Genomic DNA, 19,551 nt, shown 5'->3' on the forward strand with positions numbered 1-19,551 from the left:
AAGCGACTTTGCTGGGAGAGCCAGGTGCCCGCTTTGATCCGGTGCCCGCGTCCCACGCCCTTCCGCAGCCCGCAGAGCCCCCCCTCCCTCACCCCACCCCCACACTCACCCCTCGGCGGCCTCTGCCTCTCTGGAAGGCCGAGGGTGCTTCCCTGGCTGCGGACGGCAGTGCTTGGCTGCCTCCCCAAAGCCTGGCCCGTGACCAAATTCCCTGGGGCACCCAGTAAATGGTGCGTGAGAGACTTGCCTGGTGCGAACCCCGCGGACTCAGGAGGCTGAGGTTGGCAGTGACGCCTCTCCCTTGTGAAATGAAATTGGAAGTCCTGACCACTGTCTAGCCTTCAGCAGAGGGCTGCTACGTCCGACGGCTCCCAGCGTGGTCACAGGCCCCGTGACACCCAGCCTGGCAACCCAGGGCCCCAGCAGGACCCAGATGACCCCCAAGGCCATGGCTCCCATCAGGACTGGCATCAAGGAAGGATGGGTCCCAGGACTCGGCTGGCTCCGTTCCCTCCCTGGTGGCACCCTGAGTCACCAGTTGGGCTCTGGCTGTGCTTCCTGCTGGTGTCTGTGCCACCAACACGGAGTAAATGAAGCCTCCACCTGGAACTAAAGGCAGCTGAGTCCTTCCGGGAGGGACGGGCACCTCTGCTTTCCATGTGAAGCCACAGCTTGGAGACCCTAGTGACCCCCCTCACCTCTCACACCCAAGCCCAGGTGTGACCCTGAATTCCGGGGACCAGATGAGCCACGTGGGTTTGGATGCCCAGGGGTGACGGGGGTGGGGACTCAGAGCTGGTCCTTCCACAGGACCATGAATAAGTAGGGAGCAGGAGAGAAGTGTGGGAACCCAAGGCTTTGGGTGCAACCTTCCAGGGTCACACAGGGTCACATCAGCTCCACGGAACCAGAGGCTAGTGCCCAGCACTCTGACCCAAACCCCAGGGCTGCAAGCATCAGAAACCTTCAGTTCTTGCTGCAGAAATAGCCCTGGGCCAGGGGACTGGGGCTTCCTGATGCCCGGGCACTGGTGACGTGAGGGGCAGTGAGGTCACCCACTCCAGGGAGGGAACAAGGGCCCGCAAGGCCAGCAGTGGCCCTGCACACAGAGTAGCAGACAGGACACTGGGGTGGGGACAGAGATCAGGTGTGGGGGACCAGTCTGCTTCCGGCTCAGCTGTGCTCCACTGGCTGCTGCAACCCATCAACACCCCGGCCCTCACCCTGCAGACTGGCTTTCGGGTCTGGGGTGGTGCATGGCCCTCAGATGACCTTTCCTTCTCCTGCCCTCTTCTAGGCCCAGGTCAGGGCTCCTCAGGGACCCTGCGTCCCTGTGAGGTAAGCGATCTGGGAGGTGTCGCTAGCAGCACTTTGGAACTTGGGCCCAGCCAGGTGGAGAAACTGAGGCAGGCAGCTCCTTATTCACAGGCATTTGTGTCTTCTGAATATGTCCACGCTGCCCCTCCTCGACACCCCATCTCCCACACTGGTCCTCCCACCTTCTCTTAGACCGTGATCATGTCCCCTGCTTACCCTGGGTACCCCTCCAATAGCCAGAGGTGGCTTTTGTTGTTTTGCTGGTAGTTGGGGTTGAACCCAGGGCCTCATGCAAGCCAGGCCACAGAGTTCTTTAAAAACATAAATCATAGCCAGGCATGGTGGTGCATGCCTGTAATCACAGCACTTGGGAGGCTGAGGCAGGAGGATCACCAGACTACATACTGAGTTCAAGGTCAGCCTGAACTACATATAAGACCCTGTCTCAAACCAAACCACACCAAAAGCCGTGAGTTCAAATAGATGGGACCTACCCTTTTTTGATAGTCCTTTTTTTCCCCCCAATATCAATATCTGGTTGACTTTTCCCCGCTTACTGTGGTGGACAGTTTACTTGCAAACTAATTGCCCCAACCAATGCGGGTCTGACTATTCCGTTCTGTTCATTGTTTATCTGTCCTTGTGCCTGTGCCATTGGCTGCCGAGCAAACCTCCCAGGCTGCGATTCTGTGCTACTGAGTCTGTTCCTGCCCATATGAGTAGGGAAAGTGGCATAGTTTATGTTAAAAGCCTCCTGGAATTTTGACTGGTGGCTGAAATAAATCCGTGTATCAGCTTGTGAGAAGCGGGCATATTAACACCACTGAGGTGTTCAGCCTATTAACATGGTCTGTCTCTTTATTTACAGCTTCCTAAATTTTCCCAGTGTTAAAAATAATCCTGTAATTATTTATTCAAAAACGTGCAATTGTCCAGCTCATGGTGGGACACTTTGTAGGCAGTGACCTCTCAAGATAATCTTCATTGATGGTGAATTTAGATTTTAATTTAAACCATCAGCATGTGTCTGAGATAGTGGGACCTATATACACCCATGCGTGCCCCGTGAGCTCAAGGCCAGCCTGAACTGCACAGTGAGAGCCTGTCACAAAAAAACAAGAAACAAAGCAAACAGTGTGGGCTCTGACCTCTCTGCTCTGACGCCTTTCCTGGCCTGACCACTGACCCAGCAAGTCTCCTCCTGTCCCCTGACACCCAAGGGCCCTGCCCCACCTAGTCCTGCAGGGGCCTGAGTGCACAGAGACTCCAAGGACCCCGCCCTGCAGCCACCTCATGCCTGGCACCCGAAGCCCCTTTGAAACAGCCCAGGCCTGGGTGACGGTCCCTGGAGTGGACAGTGACCTCCCGCTGGGCCCCAGGTTCCAGTCCCCAGCCAGAGGGACACGGAGTCCTGTTGCCAGATTCCTGGAAAAGCTACATCAGGGAGATTAATGAGTGACCTGTGGGGCTGTCCTCCACCCCCTCATGAGAGAGCTGGTGACATCAGTGGGTGGTGGCCGGGCAGCCCTTAGCCTATGACAGCTGGCGGCTGGCAAGGCGGGCACAGGAAACACCCCTCTCAGCGTTGGCTCTAGCTGCAGCACGTGTGGGAGCCTTCACACTTAGCTGGGTCCCAGCTTGTTCCTTTCAGACAAGGTCTGGCTAACGGGCTCAATTGCTGGGACCAGGCTCAAACTCGCAATCTTCCTGCCTCAGCCTCCCGTGCACCACCGCAGCCCACAACACTGTGAACTCCTGAGGTCCCTCCTCCTCATCCTGCCCCTGGCATGTGTCCCCCTCTTCCACGGGCGGTGACAGCCTCTGGCTGTGGAATGAGGCCTCCTGGCCCTCCCAGCCCTGTGAGCTAAGGCAAGGAAGGCAGCGGCCCAGAACGAAGGCTTTGCAGGCAGGCGCAGCAGCGGACCGGGTGCGGGACCGGGTGCGGGATCCTCTCCGCTTGTGCGGTTTCTATGTGCGCTACGCTGCTCAGGCTCAGGGGACCCTGTCTGCTGCTTACAAACAGCGGGCGGCCCAGGTACCTCTGGGGAGACCCCCGTCCCCCCCCCCCCAGCCACTTTGGAGCCTCGTTTCCATCCACTCAGCCTTCCACGAGGCCTGGTCCACCCCATCTGGACTCTGGCTCTACCTTAGGCCTGGGCCCTGTCCAGCTGCCTGTCCTTTGCAAGATTAAGAGGTGAAATAACTTGGGAGACACTGGGAAGACTGAAGACAGGTTTTACAAACCCAAGGGGCTGGGGCACACAGGTGCAGGGGTGAGAGGGGAGCAGGCACCTCCCTTTCAGGTCCTCAGACTCTGCGAGCATCTCTCTCCGTGGGCTACAAAGTCCCCATTCCCATAAAAAATTAACAGCCCAACAGACGGCAGGGCTTGAGATCTGACCCTGACCCCAGGAGGACGGCCCTGGACCATGGGCTCCCCCTCCTCCCCAACCCCTCCTCCAGCCCAGAGCTTAAGCAGCAGGGCCCACCGATCATGCCTGTTTTTGGAAAAGGCTGTGCCCGAACTAAGAATGGCTTTTCCATTCTAAGTGGTTGAAAATAGCAAAAGAAAAAAGCCAGGCTGGTGTCACACACTTGTGACCCCAGCACTCAGGAGGCTGAGGCAGGAGGATCATCAGGAGTTTGGGGCCAGTCTGGGCCCATGGTGAGTTCAAGGCCAGCCTAGACTACATAGCAAGACCCTGTCCCAAAAGTAAATACGTAAGTAAAATAAAGTAAAATAAAACCCCACAGCATGCGAAGATGCTACTAATCTTGACATGTAAAGTGTCCACAAATAAAAGTTTTATGGGAACACAGCACGCCTGTCTGTCTGTATGATGTCTGAGCCTCCCTTTGCTCCTCGGAGGCAGAGGTCAGAAGTGACAGAGACTGGATGTCCCCAAAGCTGAAAATATTTTCTGTTTTTGTTTTGTTTTGTTTTTGGCACCAAGACTTGAACTCAGGACCTTCGCTTGCTGGGCAGGCACTGTGCTGCTGAGCTGCATCCCTGGCCCCCTTCCAGCCCCTAGAGAAAAAGGCTGAAGGGAATCAGGGGGCAGAAGTGCCTCCGGTCGCTGCCCAGCCAGACCCCCAGCTTCATCAATGGCAGGGTCTCGCCTCCTTCCGGAAGCTTCCTCTGAATGTCAAGGAGGAGGAGAGGGAAATAACTCAGAAGCTTTCCCGGTGGCCCAGGTGATAAAAACGGGTCACTACAGGAGAGGAGCAGGGACAGAGACGCCCTCTGCCCCAGAACCATGTGCAAAACACACCCCACAGGCTGCATCTGGGGGCTGGTGGCAATGGGGAGGTCACCAAGGCAGGACTGTCACCAGTCCAGGACAGGGAGCAAGGCCAGAGGAGTGGGTGGACAAAGAGGCTCTGGGCTCCTGCTGGGCTCCACCTGAGGTCAGACCACGCCTGCACACGGGGACCCAGTGCTGTCAAAATACAGGGTGGCGCTGTAGAATTTATTACAGACACACTGCCGTTAACCCCGCTCGAAACCTTTCTACCCGCTTTGAGCCCACTTGTCCCGTCCTTCCCGCCAAGTTCTGCAGCCGTTCCGCTGTCCTCTTCCCTGAGGGTCTTTGGGAGGTGTGATCAGAAATATGGTGAACGCTGCTGCTGACGGCCACCTAGTGGAAAGGCAGGCTCCCAGCACTCGGGAGGCTGAGACAGGAGGATTGCTGCAAGTTCAAGGCCAGCCTCTGACACCTCGCAACTTCTGGCTCTTCCCAAAGTTATAATGACCAGAAGGCAGAAGTTTCTGAAGGACACCGAGGTGGCCAGGACTGCACAGCTAAAGGCCCTCAGGAAAGAGGACTCCCAGGCAGCCAGAAGCTTACACAGTAACCAATGTGTGTACTGGGATCAGCATTGCTGTGTCTGATCCCAGTTCAAACACTGTTCAAGCACTGACGGTTTCCCTGCTGTTACTTCCTGAACAGCGGTCTAATGATTATCTACCCAGGCTTATCATGCACCGAGTATCTTAAGTTTCCAAAGATGATTTAAACACATAGGAGGCTAAGGGCTGGGGATTTAGCTCAGCGGCATAAGCTCCTGCCTTGCAAGCAGGCAGTCGTGAGTTCAATCCCTGGTACTGATAAAAAAAGGAAAAAGACAAAAAAAAAATTTTCCAACACATAGGAGGCTGTGCCTAAGTCTTGGTTGGTGAGACAAGGTTTTGCAATGCAGTTGAGGCTGGTCTTGAACTCACTATGCAGCCTAGGCTGGCCTGGCTGCCTCGACCTTCTGAGTGCTGGGATGAGAGGCGGGTGCCATGCACAGTATTCTTATTTCATAGCTGCAGAGGAAGCTTATCCGCTGGACTCTGACTCTGGGCTACTGATTAGCAGGGGTGGGGTGGGGGACCCCTCGCAACAGAGGAAAATGAATGCATAGAGACCACGCGGGTTAGGAAACATCGTTTTATGTCGTAACACGCACTGGGTTCAGGAGGGCCGTGCCAGGGTGACGGTGACGGCTGTTGTGTCCTCACAGCTGCTCCTCCCTGGGTCAGGTGTCCCGCGTTTCTGGCCAGCTCCTAGCCTGGGAAGCCTCTGGGGCCGGTGACACCCAGCGCTGTCCGCGGGCTGTGCGCCCAGGCGCCGCGTCAAGGCCGCTGTTTACGGAGGCTCCGCTGCCGCCCGCCCCGCCCGGCTCAGGCTCGGGCTCAGTACGGGTACGGGGACACGGCGATGAGCAGCACGTAGACGCTCTGGTGGCGCGGCGCGGCAGCGCGCACGGTGAGGCGGTAGAGGCCGGCGCGGGTGAGCGTGCGGCGGGTGTAGACGGCACCGAGCCCGGCGCGCAGGGGGCGCAGCGCGAAGGGGCTGCGCGGGTCGGGCTGGAGCACGCGGAGCTCGGTCTGGTTGGCGGGGACGCCGGGCTCGGAGAAGGCAGCCAGGCGCGCCACATCGTGGTGGGCGCGCACGCCCAGGGGCAGCGGCAGCAGCCGGTACTGCAGCGTGGCCGGGCCCTCGGCGTCGCAGTCCTGCGAGCAGCGGCGGAAGCAGGTCCTGCGGGCCACACGGACAGACAGACAGACAGACAGACAGACAGAGCCACGCGGTCGCCACCTGGGTCCGCGCGGTGCCGCCGAGCCCCCTCCCCAACCCGGGAGCACCAGGCTGCAGGGAGCCAGCGAGGGGCGTGTCCCCCTCGGCCCAGTCTTCGCCCAGCCCGCGATTAGGCCAGCGCCCGGCCCGCGGTCGCCTGAGTCACAGCTCTGCTTTTGCAGAGCGCGGGGCAGAGGTTCAGACACGTGCTCCGCCCTGCCCCGGACCGGGCGCCCCGTTTCTCCGCCAGCCACAGCGCCTGGCTCCTAAGGTCCGGGAAATTCCCCACCCAGCGACTCCCTGAGTCTCTGTGCCTTTTTAAAAAATATTTCTGTCAGGTCTCTGAACTAAACCCTATCCAACTAGGAGAGAAAGTCTCCCCCACGCAGATCTGTCGTGGGCACTTAGCAGGGCATGGCACTTAGCAGGGAATTGGGCACCCCAACAGCCCACCCTGCAGAGTTGGTTCTGTGCCCGCCAGCGCCCTGCACCCACCCTGAGTATCACCCAGCCTTGGAGCCCCTACTCAGCCATCCCCCTCATCAGCGCCTCCCTCCCTAGCTAAACGCCCGCGCCCCCGGGGCCAGCGGTCTCTTTGCCCTTGGCCCCACCGTGCCCGGTCAGCGATAAAGCCTTCTCACGTTGCTTCAACTCTGCCTGCCTCCGTGGTCTCAGCTGCACCTCGATTTAGCCTAACAATTTTATTTTAGTTTTTGTGGTATTGGGGATCAAACCCAGAGGCACTGTACCGCTGAGCTGCATCTCCAGGCCTGGTTTATGTTTTGACACAAGGTCTTGCTAAATTGCCCTAGCTGGGCTCAGACTTATCAGTCCTCCTGCCTCAGCCTCCCTCAGTTCCAGGATCACAGGCCTGGCCACCACGCCCGGCTCTGTGCCTCTGTGTGAGAATCCGTGAGCCCCTGTGTGAGCTCTGAGGATTGGAGTGCACCTCTGGTTTGTGTCTGGGGCCTGGGGTGCGGGTGTGTCTGGTCTCTCCCTGCCTGTCACCCTGGTAACTGTGCTGGGAATGCAGCAGTAACTCTTGTGGGCACCGTCACTGGGGGCAGAGCGGTGGCCGCCAGGCTTCTGGCAGGAAGAAATGTCCCCACCCCAGCTGTCCTGCCTTACCCGGGGTTGGTGCCCTGCCGGTAGGCCTCAGGGCAGGGCGTGTCCACGCACTGGAAGCCTCCACGGGTGTTGAAGCACATCTGGCCCGGACCACACTCCACAGCATCCTCCTCACACTCATTGATGTCTAGGTGGCAGAGGCGGGAGGAGGTGGGGACCAGAGAAGGCATAGGCGGGGTAAGTGGACCGACCAGGTGGGCAGTGCTCTGTCTGTCTCCTTGTCCTCAGCAGCCCAGCCTTAGGTGGTCCAGCCCAAGGCCCCCAGGACCCCAGGCGCCCCCTGCGCCATCCAGGGGTTGGGACTTGGTGGGGGCACCATAGCGACCCCATGAGGCCATCAGGAACCTGGTGCCCAGCTGGGAGCCTGGGAGGGCATGGGGTGCCCGGGGCTGCACTGGGGACCAAGGTTCTCTCCCACTCAGGTGCCTGCAGTCCATGGAAAGGGTAAGGGGCGGCTCTGTCCCAGTCTGTAGAGCAGGAAGCAGTGGGGAAGGCAAGAGCCAGAGGGCAACGCCACAGCCACCTGCAGAGGTGGTGTCCACTGCCCTGGGTCTCCCACAGCTGTGGGAGGGGTGCTGAGTGTGCCCCCTTCACCAGCAAGGAGGCTGAGCCTCAGAGACACCAGAGTCGTCGGGGACCCACAGCTGCCAACAGCCCTCCTGCCTGGCCAGGGCACCTGGCACGACCCAGAGCCCACCGAGTCTGGGCGCTGCCTGCTCACCCTGGCAGTTCTTCCCACTGGGCAGGAGGCGGTAGCCGGCAGGACAGAGGCAGTGGTAGCTGCCCTCGGTGTTCTGGCAGGCATGCTGGCACAGGCTCCGAACCCGGCACTCATCAAGGTCTGGCAGGGTGTGGGGCGGGGACTGAGTCACACACCCCCGGGGCCTCCTACTGTGCCCACTTGGGGCCCAGCCCTACCCAGCCCTGGCTGCAGGGCTTGGAGTGTCCCTGGGCTTGGCAACAGTGGAGACACCACCCTGCCTCAGCCTCTGGCACCACGAGCGGGAGAGACCACCCTGTGCCAGGCAGGTCCACTTCCCCTTTGTCCTCCTTGACCCCCCCACCACCACCCACCTCCCCATGAGCTCTTGGGGGTGCCCATATCCATCCTGGGGCCCCAGATAACACAGGAGTATATCCCTAAGAGTGACAGGGCCTGGCCTTACCCACGCAGGCACCATTCTGCCAGATGAAGCCAGGCGGGCACCAGGCTCGGCTCACACTGCTCAGGGCTCCAGGGCCAGGCCTCAGGGAGACCCAGGCATGGTAAGAACCACCAGGGATGGGGGCTCGGGGCCGCAGCCAGGGCATCGAGGGTCTCCGGTGGCTGACAGTGGTCACATTCTGTCCCTTCCGCTCAAGTGGGGTACAGGCCTTGCCGTCACGGAGGAGGGTATAGCCCGCTGGGCACAGACAGCGGTAGCTACCCTGGAGGTTGTGGCACTGGTAGCCGCACGGCTCAGGCAGCTGCTGGCACTCGTTGACATCTGCAGAGGGAGGACAGGTGTCACTCAGGGCCGCTCGAGGCTCACAGATGCCTGCATCCTCTGTTACTTAGACCTCCCCGAAACCTTGTGCCTCACATGTTGCACAGGCTGCCACTGCACCAGCCCTCTGTTGTGCCCCTCTTGGCCTCCATGTCTATGTTCAGAGGCCCCTCCCCAGCTCCCAAACACTACTGCCCCCAGTGGTCACTTGGGTCCCTTCTATTCTGTGCCTCTCTAGGGTCCACCCCACTGATGCTGTCATCCTGTCCCTGCTGGCCTCTAGGGAAGGTGGCCTGCAGAATAATGCACAGTTCCAGGGCCTGCTAGGTCTCAGAAGTCACCAGCACCTCAGCCATGGACACCAGTGCCCGAGAACCAGGGGCCATGGCCAGGGCCCATGAGGGCCAGGGTCTGGTACCTAAGCAGGGCAGGCCAGGGCCCTGAGTCCGGTACCCCCGGGGGCAGCTGCAGTGGTGCCCGCCCGCCGTGTTCTCGCAGAGCTGGTTGTAGAGACACTGGTCCCGCTGCTCCAGGCATTCGTCCACATCTGGGGGGTCGGGGTGGGGCTCAGCCAGAGCCTCTCTTGGGGAAACCCCACACCTGGGCTTCAGGTGAGCGCCCACACCCCCACCCCAAGACTCAGGGTTCTAGGGCCACAGGAAGGAAGGAGCTCAAAGGTGGGCCCTGAGGGTCAGCCCCCGGTTCCACCCCGAGGGCCACTCTCTCGGCCTCAGCTTTCCCGTCTGTAAAGAGGGCGAGGCCAGGCTGTCTCGTGAGGTCGTGGAAGACAGAATAGGAGGGTGCATGTGTGAGGCTCAGGGGCTCGGGGTGCAGGAAAGAGTTAAAGAAGGAAGAAAGGAATGGGGTCCATGCAATAGTGGGAAGAAGCACCCTAAAACTTGGCTGAGGCCTGCGGGGGAGGGCCAGCTGCACGCTCTGAGCCCCAGCCTGCTCTGCTGCCCCACACAGCACCTGTCCTTCAGGGGGCACAGAATGGACCCCAAAGGCATCATCTAGGGGTGGCACTCGGGCCGGGTGCCCTGATCCAAGGCGGCTGCCAGGGCAGCTGGGCTGAGAGGGCTTCTGAGGCTGTCACTCGGGCTAGCGCATCCCCTTGTCATAAGCAAGACAAAGGCACTGGAGCCGCAGGACTGGCCGCGATGGTGTGGAGGGCCACCTGGAGGACTCCCTTGGGGAAGAGGCGGTTTCCTGCGCGGTGGCTAAGCCTGGCCCACCTCCACAGACTGGGGGGCACAGCGCTGGTCGGGCCATTTCCTGCTCCTTCAGTGGGCACTAAGCGAGGTGGACAGGGCTGGCTGAGGGCTGGCATGGAATATGTGAAGCCAGTGGCAGCCCATGGTCACCTCACCTGTGTCAAGTGGCCGTGCCCAGCAGGACACAGAGCCGACTCTCCACGACTGTCAGCCTCAGGTAAGAGGCTCCGACTCCCAGGGCACAAACGCTGCCCGTCAGAACCGGAAGCCCCGGGCTCCCACACACTGAACGCTCCGCTCGGCGCTCCCTCGCACTGCCATGCTCTGCACAGGGCAGAGGCGCCCTCAGGCCTCCGCGCCAACCCAGCTCACGGCACTCCCGCACCTCCTGCCATCTCCACAGACCTCAGCCAGCGGGGGTCTCCTGGGCCCCTGTGCTCCTTCCTCCTGCCAAGGGCCCCTTCCGATCTCCCCAGAGCCCAGCATCCAGCCAGCGACCCACACAGCCCGACTGGCTGAGTCGGCAGTCCCCGGCTCTCTGGGGTGTCCTGGCCACTCGCGCCTGTCACCTTCGCAGCTGGCCCCTCCGGCTGCCACTCGGAAGCCAGGCCCACAGTCGGGGAGGCAGCGGTAGGAGCCGAGCAGGTTCACACAGCGCTGTCCCTCTTGGCAGAGATGGGTATCCCACTCACACTCGTCCACGTCTGGGGACAGACACAGCAGGGGCTGCATGAGCACAGGTCCCCGGGCTCCATCCAGGCCCAGGAGCTGCTGCAGGGAGGGCCCCAGCCCACCGGCAGCTCACTGTCCCCATGCCCCGATGACTCACCCCTGCAGGTCCTGTCATCCCAGGTGAGGGTGAAGCCAGCAGGGCAGGAACAGAAGAAGCGGCCGGGCACGTTGTGGCAGGAGTGGGAGCAGGGGCTGGGGCCGTCTGTACATTCGTCCCTGTCTGCAGAGGGACAGAGCTGCAGGCCTGGCTCAGGGACGCTCCTGCCAGCGCATGGTGACAGAGCCGGTGTCCCCACCCCGGGCAGGGGAGCTGCTCACCCACACAAAACTCTCCTCTGGGGTCCGGCTCGAAGCCTTCAGGGCACCCCGCCTCATGCTCCTCTGCAAGGCAAAGGGGCGGGCTCTAAGGACACGGTGGCCCGGATCAGAGCATCCTTTTCTCCTGGCTGTGTGTGTCAGCAGGCTGGGGCAACAGGCTGGGCAGACTCAGGGAAAACCACGGAAGTACAAAGCGGAGGAAACAAGGACCCAATGGGCGCCACAAATGGCGGGCACAGAGGACAGGCACGGGGTCAGCCACAGTGGGGGTGGGTGGCACAGATGAAGGTGGCAGCGGGGACTGTGGCAGGGGACAGAGCTCTGGAGTCCGGAAGGAGATGCCATCACTTCAGTCATGCTGAAAACAGCCACCCAAGTGTGGGGGACAAGGAGCTCAGATGGGGCTTCCGAGGGCACCCAGTGGGGCCCGCCCCACCCATCTGCGGTGCAATGGGAACCCCTAGACTGGGGACCAGGACGCAGCCCTCAAGGTCCCCCAGCTAGGAAGCGATGCGGAGGGATAGGAACAGGGACAAGGAGCAGCCCTTGGAGAGACCGCAGGGCTGTGGGGTGACCAGGGGTTCCAGGAGGTGCCCTAGCCCAAGGTGGGGGGATGCAGTGCGGCTTTGCAGGGCAGCTGGGGCCCCACATGCTGGACCCTGGCAGGCTCTAGGGGGAGCAGCGGGGCCTCACCGGCTTGCAGGGCTGCAGCAAGCTGGAAGCGCAGGGCCTGGGCCTCAGGGTCGAAGGCCGAGCTGACAGCTGAGGCTTGGAGGTGCTGCACCAGCTGGGGCTGGGGGCCCCGCGCTGCCGCGTACTGGATGCTGTGGTTGCAGCGGAGGAGTCCGGGGATGTTGTCGTGGAGGAAGCCCTGCATGGTGCCCACGAAGAGCCGGCCAGGCCCCGTCTGCACGTAACGCTCCTCGAAGTCCTGGACAGGGGAATGGTGGGGGCAGGAGGCCAGAGGTTTCCGCTCCTAAGGCCCCAATCCAAGGGCTGGTGTGCTGGGGGACCTGGACCAGCAGCTCCCCTCTTCCTCCAAGCCCTGGGCAGCCCAGGGAGGGACCAGCAACTGCCCCCAAGTATGGAGTGGGAAGCAGGGCCTGGTGTTTGGGGTCCTCGGGGTGGCACACCCTCCTCTCTCTTACCAGGTCTGCACCCCTACCTGCACTTGGAGGTCCCCGCCCTCCAGGGCCTCAGGGACGGTGCCACTGACCACCACATCCAGGAGCAGGAGCCCGTCGGGGTCCAGGCCCCGTGCCACCTGTGTCATTCTGAGCAGCTCCCCTGCAATCCGGCCCCATCCAGCCGGGGTCACTTCAGGGAGAGGTCCTGGGTCTGGACCTCAGCCCCCTCTTCACCCCCAGGGAAGGTCCTGCTCACCCGTAGCAAATTCCACGTGGGACTCCTGCCGGAAGCTGCCGCCCGTCAGGGAGTAGCCATTCAGTGCCTCTTCACGCTCTCCAGCCAGGGCCCAGTAGATGGGGGCAACGGTGACCACCAGCACCCGCATCAGAGGCCCTGGACAGGGTAGGGTGCAGAGGCCAGGTGAGGCTGGGTGTTTAGGGTGGGCACTCTCCCGCTCAAGAGCCCTCCATGGCTCCCTGCTACCCAGGACAGCTCAGCCCTTCCCCCTGCTCAAGTGCAGGCTCCACACTAGTTATTTACCAGAACAGTAAAGGCAAATCTCTTATGAGGGAATAGTTGAGAAAATGCATAAGTTTGTATGAAGAAATATCTGCGACTTGGAGATACTCAGCTCAGTTCTACAGGCTGAGGCTCACAGAGTTGCCAGGCAGCCTGGCGCTCTGCGGCTGTCATTACGCATTTGCCAGACTGAGTTGAAAATCAGCTGTATTTCCTAGTTTGCAGACGGCCTCCGGAAGAGTCTAGGAGATGAAGGACTGTCACAAAACAGATTTAGAAAACAGAGCCAATGGGCTGCTCGAGACATGTGCTCTGGGCCTTGACCTGGTGCTTGGGCACAGACAGGAAGGGCAGGCCCAGTTGTGAGGGGTCAGGGTGGCGGCGGCTCTGTGATGCTGGCCCGAGGGAGCTGGGCCCCTGGTGAGCCCAGGCGTATCCCTGGGGTCCCTGCAGCTGAAGGAGCAGCCTAGGGCATCTCGGGCCATCTGGCTGAAGTCCCACCCCACTGTGCACACAAGGCGGGGGCAGGAGCAGCTGCAGGGAGCCAGGTCACCCACTGGTCGGGGCCTGCGGGTCTCTGCAGAACCCCGTGAGCTCAGAACACGCTGGTTACGAGTCTGTGCCGGAGTGGACCTTGCTGGGCTCCCTGGGCTGTCCAGCTCATTGGAGTCTTCTGGTTTCTCCTCCATCGCCTGCATCCCGGGCACCATGACTATGCCTGGTGCCCCTCACAGAGCACCCGGTGGCCTCAGACAGCATTTTCCAGATCCCTGCAGCTGCTTCATGCTAATCAGTGTGTGTGTGTGTGTGCACGTGTGTGTGCCGGGGGGGGGGGTGCTGGGAATGCAGGGGCTTGGCCTGCCAGGGTTCACCAAACCACATCTCCAGTTCTTTGTACATTTTTATTAAAGACAGGGTCTCCCTCTGTTATGGTTGATATGTTGTGTCAACTTGAGAAGCTTAGAAGCTTAACAGAGAGACTCAACAGGGGCCAGGATCCTCACTGTGAGAGGCAGGCTCAGTCTCTGAGTTCTGCACCCGCCCTGGAGGCTGGGGGGGGGGGTGGGGGCGCAGCCTCCACACAGTATAAGGGAGGAGGAGAGGCTGTTCCTCCTTTTGCTCTGGCTGCTGCCTTGAAGCACTGCCCCTGTGTCCTGCCACCCTGCCTTGCAGCCAGCTGATTATGGACTGAAACCTCCACAGTGAGCTAAATCTTTCCTTTCTCCAATTTGGGTGTCAGATGTTTTGTCCCAGAAAAGAGAGAAAAGTAATCAAGATACCCTCATTGGTCCAGATTGGCCTTGAACTAGCAATACTCCTGCCTCAGCCTCCCGGGTAGCTGGGAGTCCTTTGGAGGCCTCCAGATCTCCAGAGAGCAGGCCTTGGGCAAGCCTCTGAGGTCCCTGCTGCCTTCCGCTCCGGCACCTGCCGGAGGGGCCCCGGATGAGGTGCCCACTTACCCACTCCTGCCGGAATGGGGCTGACGCTGCTCCGGATGGTGGTGACCCCGGACAGCGCCTCCTGCTGCACACTGGTGTTGAGAGCGGCCATACCAAACTCCTGGCCATTGATCACCCCGACCATGCTGCCCCGGCTCCCCCGGGGTTGCTCTGTGAGGACGCAAAAGGGGCAACAGTAACACTGGCTGGCCACACCCACCTTTAGGAGGAGCAAGAAGGGAACACTGAAGCTCAGAGAGGGGCAGTCACCTCCCCGAGGACACACAGCTAACGTCCCAGACCCAAAGCCGGGGCATCCTGACTCAGAGAGAGAAGGCAGTGTGTGTGGAGGTGCCGCCACGAGTGGGCTGATCTGTGACCACGATGGTGGTGGCCCTGGGACCCGCAGGAGCCCCATGATGGCAGGAGCTGGCACCTGGGGAGCTGGGCACCAGCACCTGAGGTCCCCAGTGCATCAGTAGCCCTGGCCTAGCGCCCCACAGCTGGCCTGGCTGGGGCGTGGTAGCTTCCTGGCAGTGCCTGGAGGGCAGCCAGGGCGGCTCTGTGCTGCGGGTGTGGTTGCTTCCTCTGCCTAAGGGGCAGACACATCCCGCTGGCAGCTGGCATTCCAGAGGGCGAGGGGCAGAAGCCAGCCTGCCCTCCTCTCACCAGCTCTCAGGGGACATTAGCAACAAACTGCCCATGATCTGTCAAAAAATAACAGAAAACAGTCAGCAGCCAGGATCCTAACTGGGTAAATGAGGGGCCTGGCAAGCGCTGATTCTAGGAAACAGAGCTGCTTCCTGCAGCCTGGGTCAGGCTGATGAGATTTCCCCCGGGCTGGCCTGCGGGCCAGGCGGATCTGCTGCTGGAGTTGAGTGAGGGACAGGAGGGAGCCTGGGCCTTCTAATGAGGGGCAGGAAGGAGCTGGAGCCGCAGACCATGAAGCGGGAGCATGACCCATGCCCCGGCAGCTCGGGAAAGGACAGGACTTCAGCGCTCAGGGGAGGGCAGCCACCTCTCATGTCACCGACCCGGGTGTGTCTGCAGCTCCTTGTCCCCCTAGAGTCAGGGCCGGGACCTATGAAGAGGCTGGGGATGGAGCTCAGTGGGAAGCCCTGGGTTCAGTCCCTCCTACCATAAAATGACAAGAAAAAATAAAACACACCTACAAACCAAAACCAAAACTCACTTGACTTAATAACTGGGGAATTTACCCTGTAGACACATTCAGGCCACCACACCAAGGTGGGCGCCACAGTTTGGTCCTAAGAGGAGAAACTAGGAAAGAGAAACCACTGCTTATTTAACAAAGCCAACAGAAATGAGGATGAACCATTCCCGAACATAACAGGAAGCCAGCAGAGAAAGGGGGGAACCTGGCTGGCTCGTGGGGACATCACCCCAGGCAGAGCTGCCCGATCTACAGAAGGCTATGAAGACCAGGCCCTGTTTATAAAAAGGCAGAGAACCTTTCCCTCAGGGAAAAAGTGGGAGACTGTGTCCCTGTATCATGGCCTAAGCTATTTCTGGTAACTGAATTATGGAAGGTAATTGCTTCTTCCTTTTCGGGTTTCTATATTTTCCGGCCTTTCTGCAATCAGCATGTATGAATGAAAAAGAATATTTCCAGTAAAGAATAAGGAGACATCAAGGGCTGCATTGGGCCACGAATTCTGCCCAAATTCCCATGGTAGAGTCCTAACTTCGAACCTCTGACTGAGACCTTCGGGTCTCTGCAGAGGAAACAAAGTGACAATCAGCTCACTAGGCTGGGCCCTAATCCAGTATGCCTGCGCTCTTAGAAAAAGGGGAGGGAAGCGTGGTGGTACATGCCAGGAACCCCAGCACTCAGGAGGCTGAGGCAGGAGGATTGCTATGAGTTCAAGGCCAGCCTGGGCTCTGTAGTGAGACTCAGTGTCTAAAAAGCCAAAGTAATAATAATAACTAAAAATGGGAAATTCCGAGATAGGCATACAGATACAATGACCGTGATAAGGGACAGCGGCCAGCCACCAGGAGCTGGGGGCAGCACCTCACAAACCCCTCGCAGACCTAAAAGGGACCAGCTCTGCCCACACCCTGGCCTTGCCCTTCAAGCTTCCAGTGCCACGAGACGGGCAGTTTGCTGCAGAAGCCTCCGCATGCAGCCCTTTCCTGTCATCCGGCCTGGGGAGCCAACCCGGAGGCCACACGCAGGTCAAAAGGAGTGGGGAGGCCTAGGCCAGAAAACAGGGAGCAGTCCCTGCACGGGAAGCCACTGCCGAGGGCACTGCTGGCTGGGTCCAGGGCTGCATGTAGTAGACAGGGAACCGGGAGCCAGAGAGTGCCCACATTTGGAAGGCAGTGGGTTCCAAGTGATGCCACGGCCAAATCCCAGTTCCAGTTAGCTGAGAGTAGGGTTCCTCGCCCGGGGAACGGCGCTGTGGAGAAAGACTCTGACACTGTGCGTGGTGATTGATTGGCGATGTCTGCCATGGACCGGCTGAGCAGCGTTCTATGGAGAATGAGTCTGACCTTGCGTGTGTCCTAGATTGGTCGTTTTCCAGGGACAACAGAGGGACACAAAGCCGTAACTGTGGACTGTTTGCTACAGGGCACAGCCCACCCGGAAATACTACTCTGAGTTTCCTTTGTGCAGGTCCATATTATTTTCTTGTGGTTTCTCAGGACTGCCTGTTTTTTGTTTTGTTTTTAACTTTAAATTTTCGTCTGGCTCAGGGGAAAGGTGAAGAATCCTGAGCCAGCAGGGACACCTCTGAGCTGTGCCCTACCTGACCGCTCTCACGCACAGCCCATGTGTGAAGCCTGGGCAGGCACTAACCTTTCCCCCAGTAGGCACCACGGGTGCTCCTGTTTTATGCTGACAACTTCACAGGTTGTGAAATATCCAGGGACAGCCAAGGGCCCCTGTCTATTGCGAATGGCAAACAGGCTCCTGAGCCTCAGTTCCCCCAACTGCAAGTGAGCAGGGTAGACCAAGATGACCCACAAGGCACTACCATTGGCTGATTCTGAGTTTCACTGAGCAAGAGTTGGGGAGCCGGCAGCACAGCAGGGTGGGTACCCCCAAAGTGAGGCACAAACCCTCAGGGTACAGGAGCCCCTGTCAGTGTCCACAGAGACCTGGGCAGTGATATCTCATACCTCTCAGGACCAGGAACGCCCGGGCGGTGGCAGAGCCCAGCAGGTTGTGGGCGACGCACTGGTACTCCCCCGCATCCCCCGCCTCCACGCGCTCCAGCTCCAGGCTCCCGTCCGGCAGGGTCCGGAGTCGCCGGCTGGCTCGCAAGGGTTGCCCCGCACGCAGCCACTCAATGGTGGGCGCAGGCTCTCCAGTGGCCCGGCACCGCAGAGCCACATCCTCACCAGGCCTCACTGTGACGTCCTGGGGCTCTACCTGGAACACCGGGGCACCTGTGGGAGATGGGCAGCTTTGAAGGACCCTGAGTTACTGCTGTCTACGCATTCAGACGCATCGGACTGCACAGCAAGGAGGAGAAAGCCCAGGTGACGGTGTCCGCCCTCCTGTGATTTGCTAAGCAAACCCCCATTCTAGGACACGCAGGCTGTTTCCAGGGACCCAGGGCACCCTGCTGCCGCCTCCTGGCTGCGAGTGACTCTCCCAGGGCTCTGGCCCTTTGCTTTCTCCTCTGATAGTGGGGATGGTCCTTCCTGCTGGGGACCCCCGGGGACGCACACAGAAATGCAGGGGGACAAGATCCGCCAGCCTCAGCCACCCTGGGGGCTGCCACGAACCACCAGGCGTGGTAGTCAGTGCCACGGGATGTGAGTCCTCGCAGCTCTCCAATCAGTGTCACTGGGCTGAAGCCTCCGTGCTACTCTGCTCCCTCCAAGGGCTCCGGGAGGCGGGAGAATCCGATCATTCCTTGGCTCCAGGTTGCACACACGAACTCTTCCTCTGCCTGTGCACCCCCAGCCACCACCCCATGTATCTAACTCCTTTTGTGTCTCCTTCTTTTCTTTTAGGTGTTTTGAAACTGGTCCTAGACTTATGTAGTACTGACTAAACTCACAGAGATCCTCCTGCCTCAGCCTCTGAGTGATGGGATGACAAGCATGCACCACCATGTCTGGCTGTCTCTCTTTTCTAAAAATCCCTGGGGTAACCTGGGGCAAGCACCCCATCTCAGGGTCCTCAGACTGACCATCGCCGTACACATTCGTTGCCCAAGTGGGATCCCCAGGTCCTGGGCTTCAGGCGTGGACGCAGCCCTGGGAGCCACGTCCTTGCCCAGGTCAGCTAGTGTTTCTGAGCTGGGCAGGCGCACTGTAGGAACTGGCTGTTCTGCCACGGGGGTGAGGCATCGTAATGACAGAAGCAACATGCAGACCACGAAGACCACGCAGACGTGGCTCAATGAAAGCCTTGTTCCAGTCTGCACACTGGCTCACAGTCGCCCCCGCCTGGCGACCACCTGCGCTAGAATCAGTGACACAAATGACAGCGTCTCTACAGAGGAGAAAACCAGCCAGCAGCAGGCACCAACCAACTGCACAGCCCTCCATCACAGATTCCTCAGTGTCCCATCCCAGACCCATCAGCCTCCTGATACGGATTTGCAGGGGTCCCTGCAGCGAGCTCTAGCCCCTGTCCTGGACCCTTCAGCCTCCAGCGCCCAGACGCCCTCTGCAAGCTTCCTCCTCCGACTCCGTGGCTGACCATCGTAAGCCAGCCGTGTCTCATACATTTGTGTATCTTGCTTTGCATCTGTTTCTCTAGTAAACCATGACTGACACAGAGGGCAAGGCTGTCCTGTCACTCATCAGTGACACCCAGAAAGTTCTTCACATAGAAAGTCCTAATGAGCCCACTGTTATACTAAGATGCTAAAAATTAAAATAATTGATTAAAAGATAATTAACAAAAATAGTTACTTAAAAAGATAGTTACTAGTAATATTGTCATTCTGTACTGAGCTCATTACCCTAGTAACCAAGCACCAACCACATAGTTATAAATTAACTGACCGCATCGTTCTGCTGTTCTGTAATGCGTCATCCCCCCACTTAGTGACCTGTGTGCTATGTCAACTTTTGTTCCCCTTGTAAGAGACAAATGATGCTGTGTCAACCATTGTTCCCTTTATGAGAGACAAATGTTCCTGGAATTGGCAGACCAAGGGCTATGAATTGGCTAACCACCCACTGTGAAATGCCTCTGACCTCAAGCAAAGGGGAACAA

The 19,551-nt window shown here is 59.5% G+C and overlaps 1 protein-coding gene across 5 annotated transcripts in view; it reads right to left on the reverse strand.

Moving 5' to 3' along the window:
* Positions 1-5,736: 5,736 nt before the first annotated feature.
* The window catches only part of Hmcn2 (hemicentin 2), a 112,513-nt gene continuing 98,698 nt past the window's right edge, over positions 5,737-19,551 (reverse strand). For 3 of the 5 annotated variants that reach the window (XM_063244170.1, XM_063244167.1, XM_063244168.1), the window contains 13 exons: positions 17,493-17,762; positions 14,367-14,516; positions 12,643-12,780; positions 12,425-12,546; positions 11,953-12,235; positions 11,260-11,322; positions 11,039-11,161; positions 10,779-10,913; positions 9,414-9,542; positions 8,675-8,995; positions 8,230-8,349; positions 7,509-7,635; positions 5,737-6,341 (listed from right to left, as the gene is read on the reverse strand). In XM_063244170.1, coding sequence (XP_063100240.1) covers positions 5,996-6,341; positions 7,509-7,635; positions 8,230-8,349; positions 8,675-8,995; positions 9,414-9,542; positions 10,779-10,913; positions 11,039-11,161; positions 11,260-11,322; positions 11,953-12,235; positions 12,425-12,546; positions 12,643-12,780; positions 14,367-14,516; positions 17,493-17,762 — 2,327 coding nt within the window. In that variant the 3' untranslated portion in view covers positions 5,737-5,995. The remainder of the gene's footprint in view (positions 6,342-7,508; positions 7,636-8,229; positions 8,350-8,674; positions 8,996-9,413; positions 9,543-10,778; positions 10,914-11,038; positions 11,162-11,259; positions 11,323-11,952; positions 12,236-12,424; positions 12,547-12,642; positions 12,781-14,366; positions 14,517-17,492; positions 17,763-19,551) is intronic. The other 2 variants (XM_063244169.1, XM_063244171.1) reach the window with 2 other exon arrangements.

This window comes from Cavia porcellus, unplaced genomic scaffold (genome assembly GCF_034190915.1).
Source record: "Cavia porcellus strain 051 isolate PalLab524CR breed Dunkin Hartley unplaced genomic scaffold, mCavPor4.1 scaffold_49, whole genome shotgun sequence".
Lineage (NCBI taxonomy): Eukaryota > Metazoa > Chordata > Mammalia > Rodentia > Caviidae > Cavia > Cavia porcellus.